The 17,337-nt window shown below is 50.6% G+C and overlaps 1 protein-coding gene across 7 annotated transcripts in view; it reads right to left on the bottom strand.

The window, feature by feature from the left end:
* The window catches only part of MTHFS (methenyltetrahydrofolate synthetase), a 37,218-nt gene extending 19,953 nt beyond the window's left edge, over positions 1–17,265 (bottom strand). The window contains exons 1-5 of one of the 7 annotated variants that reach the window (XR_004682677.1): positions 17,032–17,264; positions 11,688–11,949; positions 10,269–10,398; positions 7,757–7,857; positions 7,522–7,604 (exon numbers count right to left, since the gene is read on the bottom strand). Coding sequence is in view for 6 of the 7 variants with exons in the window: in XM_035024284.1 (XP_034880175.1) it covers positions 7,541–7,604; positions 10,269–10,398; positions 11,688–11,949; positions 17,032–17,148 (573 nt within the window). In the remaining variant the exon portion in view is untranslated. Of the gene's footprint in view, positions 1–6,105; positions 7,605–7,629; positions 7,858–9,738; positions 10,399–11,687; positions 11,950–14,658; positions 14,720–16,779; positions 16,862–17,031 lie in introns of those variants that run through there. The other 6 variants (XM_035024284.1, XM_035024285.1, XM_035024286.1 and 3 more) reach the window with 6 other exon arrangements.
* Between the last annotated feature and the right edge of the window lie 72 nt (positions 17,266–17,337).

The following is a 17,337-nucleotide window of genomic DNA, read 5'->3' as shown; positions in this document are numbered from 1 at the left end:
CCCACACCGCAAGACTCCCGCAAATCCTCTCGTTATCTACTACACGGCCCCTGACAGAGAATGTTTGCCGATCCCTGGTCTAGAATTATGAGTGGGAAAACCAGGGTGACCCACGAATTCTATCCCCATGCAAGAATCCACCGACGTGTCCAGAAAGCCTCAAAGATAAAAGCATTCTGAAAATACCGCACTGAAAAAAATCACTTAAAGGAATACTCCATTTGACCGAGAAATTAATAAAAATACAGAAACCAAGAATGAGGAAGGCATGGTTTAGATGCAGAAGCAGTGAACCATGGACCCAGGGAAATTTAGAGTTGAGTTTAAAGTGACCGTCCTTTATTAATGTAGTAAGAAAATAATCAAACGTCAAAAACACAATGCCTTAAGGAATAGATACACATCTTTGAATAATTAATGGTTTTAAAATCCCAGTTTGTGTTGATAAAAACTAGGAAGAATAAGCACATTCGCTTTATCTTTTACAGGTCAACAGACGTCCTATTGGTAATGTCAGGGAGAATTCCAGGTTCGAGGCATTTCGCAGTGACCAGCAGACGGGAATGGGGAATTACAGGTCCTAGAAGGGGAAGGACACACAGGAATAGAAATGGCAAGAGGCATTTTTTTTCCCCAAACAGAATCCACGATGGCGGAAGTAACCAGAAGGAAGGCCACACGCACCAGTTACCACGAAACACAGGGCAGGCTGAGCTCCCCTGGCAAGAGAAGACTCCCAGGTGAGGGCAAAGCAGAAACCCAGCCGCATGCTGTTCACAAGAGGTGCGGTCGGTCCCCAGACGAGGCGCCAAGGATTACAGACTCCAACACATGGAGGAACAAAACCGATAACAAGGAAAAATTCAAGACATCGGGCTTTTCATGGAAGAGGAGGGTTGGTTTCTATCCATTTAAAAAACCTGCAATTAAACATAACAGAAAAGAAGTCTTCTGTGCTAAGAAACATGGTGCTGAGACACATAGAGTGTGTTAACCAATGAGAGAAATGAAATCCTTCAGTGCCTCGGGACAGAACACCCTCTCAGATGTCAACCTCAACACAGAAACGCAGTTTAAACCACGTCACAAGCGTGGGGGTCTGTGTCCGCGCACACCACTCAGACCTCGCCCCGTCCCCACACACAGACGACAGACTTTTGCAAGTCTGCACAACACTCACCAGCAGCAAATGCTATTGCCCCAGCACCCACCTTGCCGGCATTCCCTTATTAACAGAACTGTGACTTGTTAAAAAAAAACAATTGTTTAAACTATATTCCTAACCCTCCTATGGACAGGGGTCATCACAGTTCAAGCCAATGAGATGTAAGGGTTTCCAGAGACGCTCCTTAAAGCAGGGACACTCAACCAGTGCCCCTCGCCTTGTTTCTTCGAGCCTGATACAGATGTGATGGCTGGATCTGCGCAGCCGTTCTGCAACCACAAAAGGCCAGGAAGACCGCAGACACTGCATGCCAACAACCACTGGCCACTGAAGTCCTCGTGGCATGAAAATAAAAATAACTCCTTTCCTTGTGTAAGCCCATTCCGCAGGATTTCTGTTTCTTAGAGTTGAATGCAGTTCCTAACTCAAGTGCAGTAAGCAAAATGTGTAATCAATCCAAAAATGATAAATCATATGTGTCAATATTCCCTTACTCCAGAGCAGTGAAATTCAAAAGTGGTAAAACACTTTAGAAATTTTTAAAACGATGTTAGCTGTCTCCTGAGCCAATGAAGCATCCAATCCTATGGTCATAAAACAGAAGATAACAGGACCAAGTACATTATATGTCAAAATCTGCGGAATGTCATTAAAGCTATGCTCAGAGGAAAAAATTAGAAAACTTAAATGTTTTTATTAACAAACAGGAAAGAATGAAAGTAAATGAATAAGGGTCAGAAAAAAAGGACAGGAGCGCAGGGATGTAATAATCAAGAAAGATAAAAAATAGAAGTGAATGAATTGGGAGCGGGAGGAAACAAGCAGGGGCAGAATCAGGTGAGCAAGGGGCTAACGAAGCGGAGGCGGGCCTTGCGACATCGCGCCTGCAGCTGAGAACGCGGTGTGTTCGCGGGGATGCTCGCCAGGACAGTGAAGCCGATCCTCAGTGTTCTTAGCATCATCATCACCATCATCATCAAGACAGCGGGAGGAAACTTTCGGGGTGATGGACAGGTTTACGGCATAGGATTTTCAAAGCAATACGTACGCTGTATTTACAGTAAGTGCATACAGAGGCCATTTATCTGATATTAAAAGCACAAATGGGGGAGAGAGAATAGAGGTTTATAGCAGCCAAGTCGCAGTATTTGGGAGGAGGCAGCATTTAAGCTGAGCTTTGAAAAGGGATAATTAAGATCCCAAAGGGCTGACAAAGACGAGGGGCATTTCAGGCTTAAGGCACAGAGACCTTCTCGAAAAGAGGAAACACACTCACACCTCTCTCCTCTCTCCTCAATCTTGCTACAGAGGCTGGACTTCTGGTCCAGGCACAGGAGGACCACAAGCCAGATGAGTTCTCGGGTCCCTCAGGCAGCGCTGTGAGGCGAGGAAGACAAGTATCTGCAGGACGGCCAGCCAGCAGATCCCTCCACACCCTGGAGTGGAAAACTCACCCCAATACTAACCAGTCCCTACCGGCAAAGGTGAGCTTTCATTTCATTTACTGGCGCTGCGTCCCTGAGGTCACCTCTTGCCCTCTCACATGTCAATGGGGAAAATTCTCTAACCCACTCTTCTAGAAAGAACATGTCATGATGTGTCATAAAGGAACATCCCAGTCTTGTGACCTTTCAAAATGCTACAATGAAGAATTTTAAAGGGGTGTTTTCACTGCTGAAGGCATTCAGACAGACACTCCTAGCTCTGGCCTGCACAACAGATGAACAAGAGGGAGGTGACATGCAGTCGGGGGCTCCAGGGTCCCTGGGTCTGCCCAGGACTGTTCATTAATCCTTGGGGGAGGGCCCCAGGGAGACGGAAGGACAGACAGAGAATGAGGGACCACCTGCTGAGGAAGAGAGCAGTGGGCAAGACGAGGCGCCGTCTCTGTGGCCACGGGAACCCATGGTGGGGCTTGTTCCCACACAGGTCTTACCTTTAAGGATCACAATTTACTTTTTTCTAATTCAAACTCCTCCTAATAATTCTGCCTCTTCTCTGAATTGAACATAGACAGAAACATACATAAGCCTAACAGACATTTTAACGTCTCAATTAAAGGTAATAAAATAAAAACTGAACAAGAAAAAGTTTAAACACTTGAAGTCTTATATGTGGGGAGTTTTAAGTCACCCGGCTCAGCCCTGAAGGATGCTTCCGTGTGCAACAGGACCCTCGATGAATCGTTATGCTGGAACAGAGCGCGGAGCAGGTTCGCCCATCTTGCCAAGCCTAACAGGCCATCACCTCTAAGGAAGTACCTTTTAATCTTAATGGGCTGGGAGTTAACAAAAAGTAAATCACCACCCTGTGAAATGAGCATGCACTCTAAAGTAGCTCCCGCATGCTGGAACGCGCCAGGAAGCCTGCGCCAGGGTGCTCACCATTCAAATGAAGGCTCCTGCTGTTCTTCCTGTGCATTTCCTGGAATCTAAAGTGCCTGGGGGAAAAGTGTCTTGACTTCAAGACCAGTGTGCTTTCAGATATGGTGACTTAGCACATGCTCTTCCCTGGGAAACTAGGACCATGTTCCCGCGAGCACGATCACCCAGGGTACCTGCTCCGGGAATCACGCTCATGCAGAAGGCAGGGATGGAGAAACACAGCCCAGGCGGACAGCGATCTTCCCGAAGGAGGTGCTGGGAAGGGCGATGGCACTCCCACGGGCAGCGGGGGGGAAGCAGCAGAACAGGGGTACCAGCATCACTAACCACCCGCGAGTCCTCGAGCAGTCACTCCACCTCCCATGTGACGACCAGGCAGATGCGGTGAGGACCGCAGGGCCTGCCCCGCTTCCCACGCCTACGTCTGGGGACAGCTCTCCACTGTGCAGACAGAGGTCCCCCGAAACTCCCGCACGGCCCCGTGTGATGCACTCCAAAGTTACAGGTGCTTTATTTTTAGGCGTGACGATCTATTTTGAAAGTTCACCTAAAATTAGTGAAGGGGATTTTTGTGAAGCAAAAGAGACACGTTCAAGGTCTAGAAACATCACTTCCAGTAAGAGCATGAGCTGTTGCTATAAATCATCATGAAGCATCCAACCACGTAAGATGTTAGAACTACTTATTTCTTGGCTTCAGAAAATTCAACAAAGAATTCCCAAGCACACTGTGACAGTTGTCTGTGGGGGCGGCGGCCTGAGAGTCCCCCCAGGGCCCGGCCGAGTACCACCTGCAGACGGGATTCGGCTCGGTGCTCTGACCCAGGAGACGCAAGCCACTCTCAGCCTGGTATTACCACATGTACACGGCATCCCAGGACACAGAGCGGCCCCCTCCGCGCACACGGAGGCATCGAGAGCCGGGCTGCCTGCAGACCCCCCACACCTGCCAGGTCCCACCAGTCTTTCACACGCACTCAGACCCACAGACCCAAAGCCTGCACTTGGACTCCCAGCAACCAGCCCAGGTATGGTAACCGCAGCAGACAGGTAGGTATAATACTCCACCTCGACCTGAACCCTGCAGCGTCCCCAAACCAGTGCTGGGACAAGATCACGTCCAAGGTCATTCCCGCTCGGGACTGATGTCAACCCTTTACTCACAAGCACCAAATAAAAATGTCACAGCATCTTAAAAAACAACACTTTCTTTTTTATATATAAAGATTTTTCTTTCTTTGAGAGAGAGCATGAGCGGGGAGGAGAGAGAAGCAGGCTCTCTGCTGAGCAGGGAGCCCGACGTGGGACTCGATCCCAGGACCCCGGGACCATGACCTGAGCCGAAAGCAGACACACAACTGACCGAGCCACCAGGCGCCCCTAAAACAACTACTTCTGACCTACTTTTTTAAGTGCCCCTAGGCACATGCTTCTAAGTATTTTTAAAATCCGGCTTTCCTCGAAGGGATATAAAATACTGATCTTCCATTACTCTGCGTAAGCGTTGTCTGAATTCACGATAATCACGGCGTTGGCCGCTACCTCAGTGAACTTCTACTCAAAATCTACGATGAGCACCACACCACGCACCAGGAGTACGGGGACCCAGGAGAAGGTCTGCGCTTCCAGAATCTTCCAGAATCCCAGTCTCCAGCGAGTGTTCTTTCCACCAAGCACCTCCCCGACACCAGCCAGATGTCCTACAATGAAACCGATTCTGACGCTGCCTGGAGACAGCATCAGACTCCACAGGTGAAGGATTCAGTCCCCAAGACTGTGCCCCGTTCAGAGGCCATCACAAGTCCCAGCTGTCACCTGGGCCTCGGACCCTCCAGCTACACGGCCGCTCCTGGGGTCTGTGAGCAGCTCACAGAGCTCTGAGAAACACTACCCTTGCTGGATCACTGGTTTACTATAAAAGGCTGTAACTCAGGAACAGCCCGATGGAAGAGGTGCAGAGGGCCAGGTGTGGGAAGGGGGCGGAGCTTTAGTCTCCCAAATCTCCATGTGTCCACCAACCCAGAAGCTCTCCGAACCCCATCCTCTTGGGTTTTTATGGCATCCTCAAGACAGAGGTGCAACTGATTAAATCACTGGCCACTGGCCCCCCCCGAACTGCAAGTTCTGACCCTCCAGCGACATGACTGGTCCCCCCAGTAACTAGCCCCCACCCTTCGGTGCCTTCCAAACATTATCTCATTGCCATAAACTCGGGTGGAGTTGAAAGACATTTTAATGAATATCAAGACACCTTTATCACTCTTTTAATTTTTTTTAAAGAATATATTTATTTGTCAGACAGAGAGAGAGAGAGAGAGAGAGCACAAGCAAGGGGAGCGGCAGAGGGAGAAGCAGCCCCCCGCCGACAAGCAAGGACCCCGATGCGGGACTTGATCCCAGGACCCTGGGATCATGACCTGAGCCGAAGGCAGACACTTAACGACTGAGCCACCCAGGCGCCCCACCTTTATCACTCTTATCACTAAGGAAATTACAAGGGTTTTAGGAGCTCTGTGCCAGAAACCAGTGCCAAAGACCAAATATATATATATTTCATATTATAAATCACAGTTTCATGAAGTCTATCAGCAATAAAAGAAATGTACCCCCAAGGAGAAATAAAACAGGGGGTAAATGTGAGAAGCCAGGTGAGTGGGAATTAGAGAAGGAAGGAGTGAGGTTTTGGGGGCAGTCAAGGAAGGTCTGGAAAAGGCAGCTGAGCTCAGGAACAGCAACTGGCATTCACCGAGCCCTAACTGTGCGAGGGACCCCACTAGGCCCTTCACACATATCCTAGTCCATCCTCTCAACACAGGGAGTGCATTCTGTGCTCATCCACAATTTTCACATGGAAAAAACGTGTACTTTGAGACGGTAAGTAACTTGCCCGAATTTTAGAGTCTAGATTCGAACTCAGGTCAGTCTGACTCAGAAGGCAATGCTCTCAGGCACTAGGCTAAATAAAAGATGCTGCCTGGAAGGGACACGAGACACCCCAGCCCGGGGAAACAGCGGGGACAGAGTCCACGGCGACACACACGGGACGCTATCGGGAGACAGCTCAGCACAGCGACTCTGAGCACCCGCACAGAGCAGTGACCGTGTCCTGAGCATGCTGCAGACACGGCCTCCCGCGAGCTTCCCAACGGCTGGGAGGCGGCGCACGACACCGTCTGCAGGGGAGAAGTCTGAGGCCCGAAGGCTGTAAGTCCCACAGGAGAAAGGGGCAAAATGAGATTTATGTGATTCCCATCTATGTTCTGGCTTGCTGGGAAACCGCTGTCCAGCAGACCTCTGGCTGAAGCAGGAGTCGAGGCGGAAGGACGGGGAAGGTCCAGAGGGTGACCTCAGTGTTTCAGGGTTAACCAGTGTCCCTTCTTCTGGCAAGGAACCAGGGTCTGCTCAGGTACACAGATCTATCCAGGGCCCAGGGAAAGGCTTCAGAGGGGAGGTGACCTGCCCCAAAAGGTATTTTAGGAAAGTCAGTATATCCGGGAAACCAATCTGAAGTTTATTCCAATGGGACTGATCTGAAGAATCAAAACTGTAGACAAAAGATTCCCCCAAAGCTGGAATTCGAGACAGGTGATAAAAACATTGCAAAGAAAAATCTGGCGATGTGTGAAAACCAGAGGGGTGGAAAAGAGACAAGGATCATCCTATGTTCCAAACCGTCTCCTGACAGGAATGGGGAAAACACAAAGAGAATGATAAGGATGAACTCAGACATCCTTGGGGACAGCGGGACATCTAAGTGGCAACAAAGCGCTGAACGGGACAGCACGGAGCCCTGCAACAGGCTCGCACAAACCTGTCCTGGCGAGGACCACAGGCTCGTCAGCTCTGCGGCGACGGGGACCAGTCCACCCCGCTCCCTGCTCTGCCCCCGTCACAGCTCACACAGACCAGGCGTGCGATAAATACTTTCTGAAAGAAGTATTATGATCCGATCTAAATTTATTCAGCTTACCCTCAAGGATACCATGACTCTGTCAAATACCTTGATGAAATTCACACCCACTCTCTTTATTATATTCTTTCTGAGGCCACGCAATCCTGTTAGAGAAAGAAATGAGGTCAATTTAACGGGAATTACTTTCAGTGAACCAAGCCTCCCCCTCCCAACAGCACTGTTCACGAACACCAAGGAGGAAGCTGCACGTGTTATGCTCGAAGACTCTGTCCTTGACAACGTCCCATTCAATTACTTTAAAGTGTTCTGGTTGAGGACGAGAAAGTCTCCATTACGATCGTTCATTCAAGTCACGTTTCAGGGGCCCACACACAGGTATGAATTCCCAAAGAGCCTCTGGAAAGAGGAGAAATAAAACGACAGCACGGACAAAGTGACGGCAAACAGCTTGCTATGTTCTACAGAATTCCAGAAAGGGGGGCGCTCAACAGTCGGTTGAGCGTCCGACTCTTGGTTTCGGCTCAGGGTCGTGGGATCCAGCCCCACATCCGGGCTCCGTGTGCAGTGGGGAGTCTGCTTGAGGATTCTCTCTCTCCCTCTCCCTCTGCTCCTCCCCCACAAAACAAATAAATCTTCAAAAAAAAAAAAAGGAATTTCAGAAATGATTGACAGGACAGGTGAGTCTGAACTTGGGACTGTCCAGTGTCCATCCCCCTTGCTCCGACCTAGTGCCTGTTTTTCCCGTGGCGAGTCCCCCGCCTGACTCCCAGCTCAGTGGTTGGAGAAGCGCTGCAGGGGTGGACACAGGACCCACTGGGCAGTGGGCACATGCTCCTCCCTGCTCACAGTAAATGGCCCAGGAGCTGGCCTCGTCCATGTCCCTGGCCATAGTGACTGATTTGGGGGATGGCCACTTGACCCAATTTGGGTCAGTGAGAATAAGAGCAGGGTTTTACTTGCAGACTTGCTTCCTTCTGCCAGGAATGTGAATGGCAAGGCTGCTGTGGAACATGGAGCTGCCATGGGCCACCACAGGCCACCACAGGCCACCACAGGCCACCACGGGCCACCATGGGGCACCTGGAACTGAAGCCAACCCAGATGAAGGCAGAGTCAAAATTGATCCTGAGAACTCTGATCTAGCCGTATCGAAAGCTAGCCCTTCTGTGGATTTTTCAGTCTCTGAGCCAATAAAATCCCATTTTCAATTAAGCCATGTTGAATCAGATTATGTGCTTTCCGCGGAAAGACTCCTGGCTCACCTAATTGCCCGAGCGGCCCTCACTCCGAGGACAAGTTCAGGAAAGAGGCCGCCCCTCTCTTCCACTTAGCGATCTCGTTTCGCTGTACACACCATGCAAGCAAACCCCATGTGAAATTTTTAAGAACTTACAATTACAACTGCAGACACAAAAGCTCACTCTTTTCTAAGCCGTGATAACACGGGCAAACCAGAAAGGTAAACCGGCTACATAAGCCATGCCAGGAGGGACGATCTGAGGTCTAACCAGCTCGTCCCAGACACCGTGAAGCTCGATTTGCACCTCAGCCCCAAAGCTGCCACATGCCAAGCTGCTGAGGCCGTGGGAACCCACGGTGCCAGTGACAGACGTGCCTGCTCAAACATTTCTACCAACGGCAGCGAAGAGCCTCATCCCCAGGCCGCAGTGGCAAGAAACCAGGTATGACCCCCGCCCCCCGCAACCCAGATCACAAGTGTCTGCCAAGAAGAACACACGGAGGGAAAGCAACTGGCCCCGTAACTACAGCGTGGATAAATGCACTGGAGGAAGGAAATGAACAGTTTCTTGGGTGGACTTCTTTCTATGCAGGGCCAAGCCCTGAACTTCTATATTCTTAATATTCTCTACCTTTTCATTTCGTGCCTGGATCTGACATGCATTGCAGGCTGGGATAGTTTTCTATTTACATACATTTGCTGTCTCCCCAGTTAGAGTGCGACCCCCTGAAGTCCAGGACCTCATCTTTCCAGACCTAACAGTGTCTAACACAACGAAGATGCTCAGGAAACGTTTCTTGGAAATTATCAAAATATTACACCCTTGGCTAGCAATGAGTTGATAGTAAAATGAGTAATTCTGTCTTCCTTGCTCAAAATTAAGAAGTTACTATTTGGGATGCCCAGGTGGTTCAGTCGGTGAAGCATCTGCCTTTGGCTCGGGTCATGATCCCGGGGTCCTGGGATCAAACCCTGTATCAGGCTCTTCACTCAGTGGGGAGTCTATGGATTCTCTCTCCCTCTGCCCCTCCCCACCCCGACTCATGTGCACACTCTCTCTCTTTCTCACTCAAAAAAAAAAAAAGAATAACTGTTTACCAAATAGCTCTAAAAACCACACATAAATGATTTAGCTCATTGACTTGGACTGAGTTTATCATAAGCGGGAAATGAAACTAGATTAAGAGGAAAGATCATGTCTCCTCCTTACTCTTCCCACTGCTGTACTTAAATAGAAATAGAACAAAGGCATAAAGGTTCAGGGTGCACACTTTGGCTCAACCTAAGGAATACACTCCAGAATGGGCCAAACTGTTACAGAGACTGTACCCCGGGAAGAACTGGCGATGGGGATTTCAGCAGGGACATCACGAGGTGGTGTGAGCACCGAAGGGGCAGCTAACACAGAGTCAGACAGAGCTAGACGGTCCCGGGTCCCACCCGTAAGCCTGCAAGTCTGCAGAGGTAGCTGCGTTCATTCTGAGCAATGTCCCAGCCTCATCGTGCAAGGCTGGGCTACTCCCCGAGATATACCGCACCCCCTTATTGTCTCATTGTCTTCAAATACCTGCAATCTCTCCCCTTGAAGACACGCCACCGTCCCATAATGTTGGCATTCCTCCGGTCTACCGATGCAGGACAGGAAGGAGGTAGATCTGAGTATACCTTTGGTGCGTAACTTCTAGCAGAGTGCAGGACTGGATAATAGAGGGGGAGTTAAAGTTGCCAAGCAGATGACACCCCCACCACGATAAGCCCTGCTCTATCCCCTCCCGCCCCATAATGCTGATTTTGTGGGTTACAGCGTTAGGTTGGAAGGAAGCAGAAAGAGAGAGATGACTTCACAAAACTGCTCTGGGGTTCCTTGCAACCGTTTAAGTCTTAGTCAAACATACACCTTTAAGAAGGTCTGAGTCATCATTTGACAAACTAGTATCCCTGTCTTGTTTTGCTTTCAGCTCTTTGACTACTTATTAACGATTAAATCTCCCAAGTGGCTGTTGGCCGTTGGCCAGGGAAGAGCGTGTGCAAAGGCCCAGCAGTAAAGAAAGCCAGCAGGGCTGGGAGACAGAGCTACTCAGAGTGGCTGGAACCTGGATTACACAGTGGGGGACCGGAGAGAGGTGAAAACGGACAGACACGCAGCACCAAGTCGGGAAGAGCCTCGTAAGGAGTGTCCGGTTCCCCCCCAGGGCAGCAGGAGGTCGCCGAGACGCCTGAAACAGGGCAGAGACGCAGTCAGATGTGTGTCTTGGGAATCTCGTCGCACGGACTGTGTAGAGAGCGGACCAACAGGGCAGAGAGGTGCGAGAGGTGGCAAGGGGCAGCAGTGAGGAGGCCGTGGGGACAACGCTGGTGGCTTGGACTGCAGACGGGCCGCGGGGCCGCAGAGGAGAACGGCGGACACGCGCAATAAACATCTGGCAGTAACATCCTAAGGACTTGGCCGTGGACCACACGAGGGGTGTGAGAGAGAGAGAGAGAGAGAGAGAGGGGAGTCAAGGATGATCCTGAGATTCCTGGCACGGCCAGCCGCGTGGCGGACAGCACCACGCACTAAGAGGGACACGTGGCCGGAGGGGCCGAGGGGGACGGGATTCAGCCTGGAGCAGGCTGATGCCCACGTGACATCCAAGAGGAGGTGTTCAGAAGGCAGGTGCCTGATCTGAAGCAGAGACAGAAAAGCTTATTAGCATTAATAATAATGTGCTCCTTAATATATGGAGCATAAGGGGGATCATGGGAAATGATGAAATTCTCCAGGGAAAATGTCGAATCCGACCCACGGCTAAGGGCAAAGGCGGCCACACCTGAATACCTTAGTCTCACAGCCTACGGGGGCATCTCGCCCTAAGCCGGGTAACGAGGGTGTCTTGCAACAGAAGTGCCACACCGTTCGTCCCTGTAAGAAAAGCGGCCCCCACGACCCGAATGTCCCCGTCTGCCGGCACCCTGGGATGTCAGTCTCAATACCGTTAGTGCTCACCTGTCGACAAAGCTTCCTCCCGAACCTCGTCCTCTCCGGGCTGATGAATGTTCCAGGACGTTTTGGGAAGCGAGGAGACTTCCTCGGGCGATGCCAGCTTCACCATATCCATGTGATTGCTCTGGAACTGGTACCTCGGGATGAAGCAGGTTTTGCCTCGCCGGAAAATGTCCTTGATGATCTCCTCTGTCTCGATTTCGTCTTGCATGCTCAGGAAGATGGAAATCCTTTCGGACTTTTGATACCGACTGTGGGCCATCACCTAAATGGGAAATGGCAGTCACATTGATCCCCCAAGGTTACACGTGCAAACACCAGTAGCGCCCCCCTTCACGGTGTTCATGCTTTCTCCCTTCTCTCTCCACCTTCTCCAGCTCCCTGAACTATCCAAACACAAATCACCAACGGGGAGCAGAGTGGCAGAGGGGGCCGGACAGGGCTGCATCCTGAAGCCCAGGGCTTGGTTCTGAACCCAGCAACCACCTCTCTGACCCCTTGTCGTCTTTCTCTAGCAGGAGCAAGAACTCGTTAGAAAGTTGCTGTCTGCACGCAGAATCCCAGGCCTGCCCTCCAGCCACACGTGCCGGCTGCCTTCAGTCACCCCACACACTGCCCTGAGCATCTCTGCCTTGCTTTAACTCTGAACCTCGGTTCTCACAAGCTTCTTCACTCCCTGGACTGTCAGGCTCATCTCCCCCTAAATTCCACCCATTTAAGCCAACTCGGGCGTTCGCTTCTCCTGATTTCTGCAGAACACTTACAACACTTAAGAGTGCACTTAACATTGACTTATGTATCATCGGGTTGATTACTGTTTCACGAGTCCTAACTACAGTATTCTAACCAGGCTGTGAGCTCCTGGAAGCAGGGGACATGCCTGTCCTTCTTCAGCTCTGTGCACCTCTGTCCCCACCTCTTACAACTTTTCTGTCCAAACAGATGTTAAAGTGTTTGCAGAGATGGGAGGTGGGGATCCTGGAGAGGCGCAGTCCTTCTAGAAACAAATGCCCGGTTGCAAGAAGGTGGCCCCGGGATGAGAGAACGCCATCATGCTCAGTTTGTTCATGCATCAGGCAGGAGAGGGGCTGAGCTTTGCCGGCCACAGAGCAGTTAACCTCAGACCTGCCCCAGACTCACAAGTTAGCTCTTAGCTCCCCTTCCTTTTCTGTTCTTCCGAGCTAAGAAGACCCAGCTACCGCAACACTGGCTTATAAATAGGACTGGTAGAAAGAGACAGATACAGAAAGTCAAGCTACTCCTAACAGAAAGGAGCGCATAGAAATTCAGTAGACGGAACACGCCAGACGGTGGCCGAGGAAGGAAGTGAGCTCCATCTCCTTGGGAAGTTACAACACTGTGACAAGGCCTGAAAAAAGGCGAAACAAAAAGAAATGCGACACCCAGACCCTGCGCAGACCTGAGGCTTCTGGTATCCAAGTACTTTCCGAGAAAGTTAAGTGTCTGTCATGTTTGTTCTCTTTAAAGAGAACATGAAACATCAAGAGCTGAATACGCAGCAATAGACATCAGTTAAAATTCAGGGCGAGGCTGTGCATAAGCATTTATCTTTCCTACTTCCTGAAATCTCATTTATACGACAGTAAAGAAGCATGAAAAGAGAAAACCATTATAGCACTGAGAACAGGAGAACAGACACGTGACTACTTTCTGTGAGACGGAGAGGAGATGGGACAAACAGCAGCTGACATAATACTCACAGGACATGGCTATGGGGCAGGAAGAACCCATCCCTCCCCAAGTGACTACAAAAGGCAGAGATCCCCAGGAGATGTCACACCTTCATTTCATAAATACAATAAAGGTTCAGCAAACATTTTAGGAAGCCAAAACACAAAAGAGAAGGACTGGGGGGGGGGGTGATCCAGTGGGAAACCGAGATAATTCAGAGAATGGGGAATTTTTAAATTCAAATTCAAGATAGTTGCATCTATAAAATAACAATAGGCTGCTATGGAAAGAAAGCAATCAGAAAATCAAGAAATGATACTTGAAGATTAAAATTAAGAATACCAAAATTTGAAAGATCAGGAGAAAGACTTCAAGTAGGAGAAAAAGACAAAGAAATGGGGAAAGTAAAAAAAAAAAAAAAAAAAAAAAAATCTTAAGAGACACAGAAAGTCAGCATTGGATTATCACTATTTGGTTCATAGGAATTGCAGAGAGACACAAAGGCAAAGAAGTAATCAAAGATATAACAGATAAAGATACCAGTCTTCAGACTGAATGAAGGTCATGAGTGCTGAGCAGAACAAAGGAAAATATTTTTTAATTTGAAATTCAAACTATCAGTCAAATATGAGGGTAAAGACATCTTCTAATGCATAAAGTCTTAAAAAGTTTACCCCCATAGATATTTCTAAAAAGAAAAAAATTACTTGAGAATATACTCTAGTAAAATGGGAAGAAAGAAACCCAACCAGGCAGATACTGGGTTCGAGTAGCAGCCCTAACTCAGAAGCAGGGTGGGAGGAAGCCCAGGCTGTGCACTGGGCTAGAGCAGAGGGAGCAGGGGGCTGGAATGCTCTCGGGAAGAAAATGGATTTATTTAAACAAACAAAATGAAAAAGAATCTACTGATAAGATGAATGCATATTCTTGTTTTGCCAAAAAGGAAAAATAAAGGCGATCAGAAGCTCCTTGAAAAACACAGAGCTAAATTAGAAATGTAAATTCCAAATAGGAACAGACTAAAACAGGTCACGATTTTGAGCAATTTTAGAGCATAAGAGAGTTCTCATAATGACACTTGAAACATTCTCCGCCTAGCTACATCTAGCGACATAGAAATATACATCCTTTCCTTATAATCATACAACTTCGTTTTACAGTGAATACTATCTATATAACCAATATATTGTAAATACTATTTACTTAAATTCCAAATTTGGAAATCAGTCACAGAAAATGCTCAGTAGACTCAATCTAATTATAAAACAGAACACAGGGGCACCTGGGTGCTCAGTTGTTAAGCGTCTGCCTTCGGCTCAGGTCGTGATCCCGGGGTCCTGGGATCAAGCCCCGCATCGGGCTCTCCGCTTAGCGGGAAGCCTGCTTCTCCCTCTGCCTCTCCCCCTGCTTGTGATCCCTCTCTCGCTGTGTCTCTCTGTCAAATAAACAGATAAAATCTTTGAAAAAAAATAAAATAAATAAAAAATAAAAATAAAACAGAACTCAAATATAAAACTTGACAATTTAAGTACGATGATACAGGGGTCAGAAATTGGCAGATGGAACAGAAGACAGAGTACAGGGCACTAATTTCCTTATTTAGTTGGGAGTCAAGATATGGCATAAAGTTGAATTTCTTCACCGTACATCGCTTTTCCGATAAATTTCTAAATTATAAAAAAAGCTGCTGTGTCATTAAGAATGTGCCTTTTAAAAAACGTTATTGAGAGAAAGGCATCACTTAGCACCTTTACTGAACGTGCACTATGGTAAAACACTGTTCTAATCACAGCATGTGGAGGTTTCTGGCCATGATCCATTGGTCGACCATGAAATCAATAGCAGGTTACAATCAGCATTTTTAAGTAAAACAATATAGTAAAGTTCACTGTATATAGTAAGAATTGTGAAACACTGGGCTGTGAAACATCTCTTGTATGTGTGTATTTGCAGGGGGTAAAATGTATGGAGTACGGAGGGTCATGGTCTGCTTTTCAGCTTTTCTCTCTCCTCTGTTGCCAGCTCTGAGCGGTCACCCTATTTTGTCACCGGTTCTGTGTCTGCGCAGCTACTGTTCCCACCTGGGATTTATGAACTCTAATCTTCTACAGGCAGACAAACCGAACTCATCTTTATTTTCCCCACACCATTCCAAAATCTGCTCCAGCTCCTCTGTGCCTCCCGTCTGGTGACCTTAAACCCCCAGCTCTGAATGTTGAAATCACAGGAGACTCCTCTCCTTTCCAGTACTCTCTGAGCTCTCTCCAACCAGTTGCCAGGTCCGGCTGATTCTCAACTGCACAGACTCCCGCTTTCCAAAATGCTGCCAACATGCTTTTCCTAAAGGATAGATCAAAAACACGTGTAGGGATGCCTGACCCGCTCAGTCGGTGAGGCACGAAACTCTTGATCTTGGGGTTGTGAATTCAAGCCCCGCCTTGCTTGGGTGTAGAGATTACTTAAAAATAAACTCCGTAAAAAAAAATGTGAAGCACCAAAGTCATCCCTTTACCCACCTGTTTAAACCCTCACAATAGGCCTACAAGGATGACATTATCCCTTTAATGGATGAGCAATCAGACCCTCGGAGAGATTAGGAGACTCGGCCGTGGAGCCAGATTGGGCGCAGATCTGGGTAGCCCCACAGGCCGTGTTCACCAGCGTGCTTCTTTCTCCTGCCAGAATATTCTTGCACGTGCCACACCCCCTTCCCTCCACCTGGCCACGTCCATCTTCCTCCACGGGTGCATCTTGAACATCTTCCGTGGCGCTTTCTACAGCTTTGGCGTTCACCGTAGACCTGAGAGCACCGCGACTCTCCACGCAGCGCAGACGCTCCTTCAGAGCAACGACCAAATCTTTTTGGTCCCCGCCACCCGCACGTGGCCAGCGTGGACCGCAGCGAGCGCTCGCTGTGCGCGACCTAAGGCGCCAAGAGCGAAGCACCTGCCGGCGAGGCCAAGCTCCTCCACCTGTCTGCTCGCCCCGGGCGCCCGGCACCGCCTCTCCCTGCAGCTCCAGTAACTCGGTGCGAACGTGCGCACCAACCCTGCACACCTGCGTGGAAGGAGGGGGAGGTGGGCTTGCTTGGCCGCTGTCACCCACGGGGACCTCGCACCTGGGAAGCGGGTGGACACGGAGCAGGGGAGGGTGAGGATGGGATCCGGCTGCACAGCTCACGGCAGGGCGCGCCGGACTGCCCAGGCCCGCCCCGCCTCGCGTGGGCGACCCGCGCTCCCGGGCAGCGCGCGGGGGCAGGTGCACGGGCGCGCGCTTCTCCGCTCGCGTCCCCGAGGCGCCTGGGCTCTGGCTGCGCGTCCACGCTCCCGGGGCCTCGGGGCCCCTCGGGCTCAGTGCCCGCCGCTCCGCCCGCCAGAGCTCCCTGCCCCCACCCCGCGCTCACCTCGGCCGGCTGTCATCCAGCCACCTCCACCCTCGCCCTCCGTAGCCCGGGACCCCTTCGCCGCGCGCGCCCCCGACGGAAGGACGTGCGCGCCCCCGGAGGCGTCCCCCCGGCTCCCGCGGAGACGCGCGCGCGCCCGGGAGCGACGTGCGCGCGCCGGGCTGCGCCTGCGCAGGCCGCCACGCCAGAGCCCCCCTGGCCGTGCCGCGAGCGTGGCGGTTCGCTGCGGTGGCGGACCTCGCGGTCTCGCACCTTCTGGGCCAAGAGGCGGGACTGGCGCAGCCGCTCCTCGGCGCTCATCGCGCGCAGACGCTGCTTCAGCTCGGCCCGCAGGCTCCGCTTGGCGCTGCTCACGGCCACCGCCGCCATCTCTCGGGCTCCCCTGTGTTCGTCCCCGCTTCCGGGTCGCGGGCGCCCCGCCCCCAGCACACCTCCCGCCTGGGACCGGGTTCCTCGCGGCCAGGGGGAGGGTCCGGGCCCCGGGCGGCCCCTGGGGAGGGGGAGAGTCTGGGCTCGGGGCGGCCCCGAGAGAGAGGCGGGGAGGGTCCGGGATAGGCG

This window comes from Mirounga leonina, unplaced genomic scaffold, assembly GCF_011800145.1.
Source record: "Mirounga leonina isolate KUSES-001 unplaced genomic scaffold, KU_Mleo_1.0 Mir_178, whole genome shotgun sequence".
In the NCBI taxonomy this organism is placed as follows: domain Eukaryota; kingdom Metazoa; phylum Chordata; class Mammalia; order Carnivora; family Phocidae; genus Mirounga; species Mirounga leonina.
Note: the sequence above shows the minus strand (reverse complement) of the source record. Positions and strands in the feature narration are given on the sequence as shown.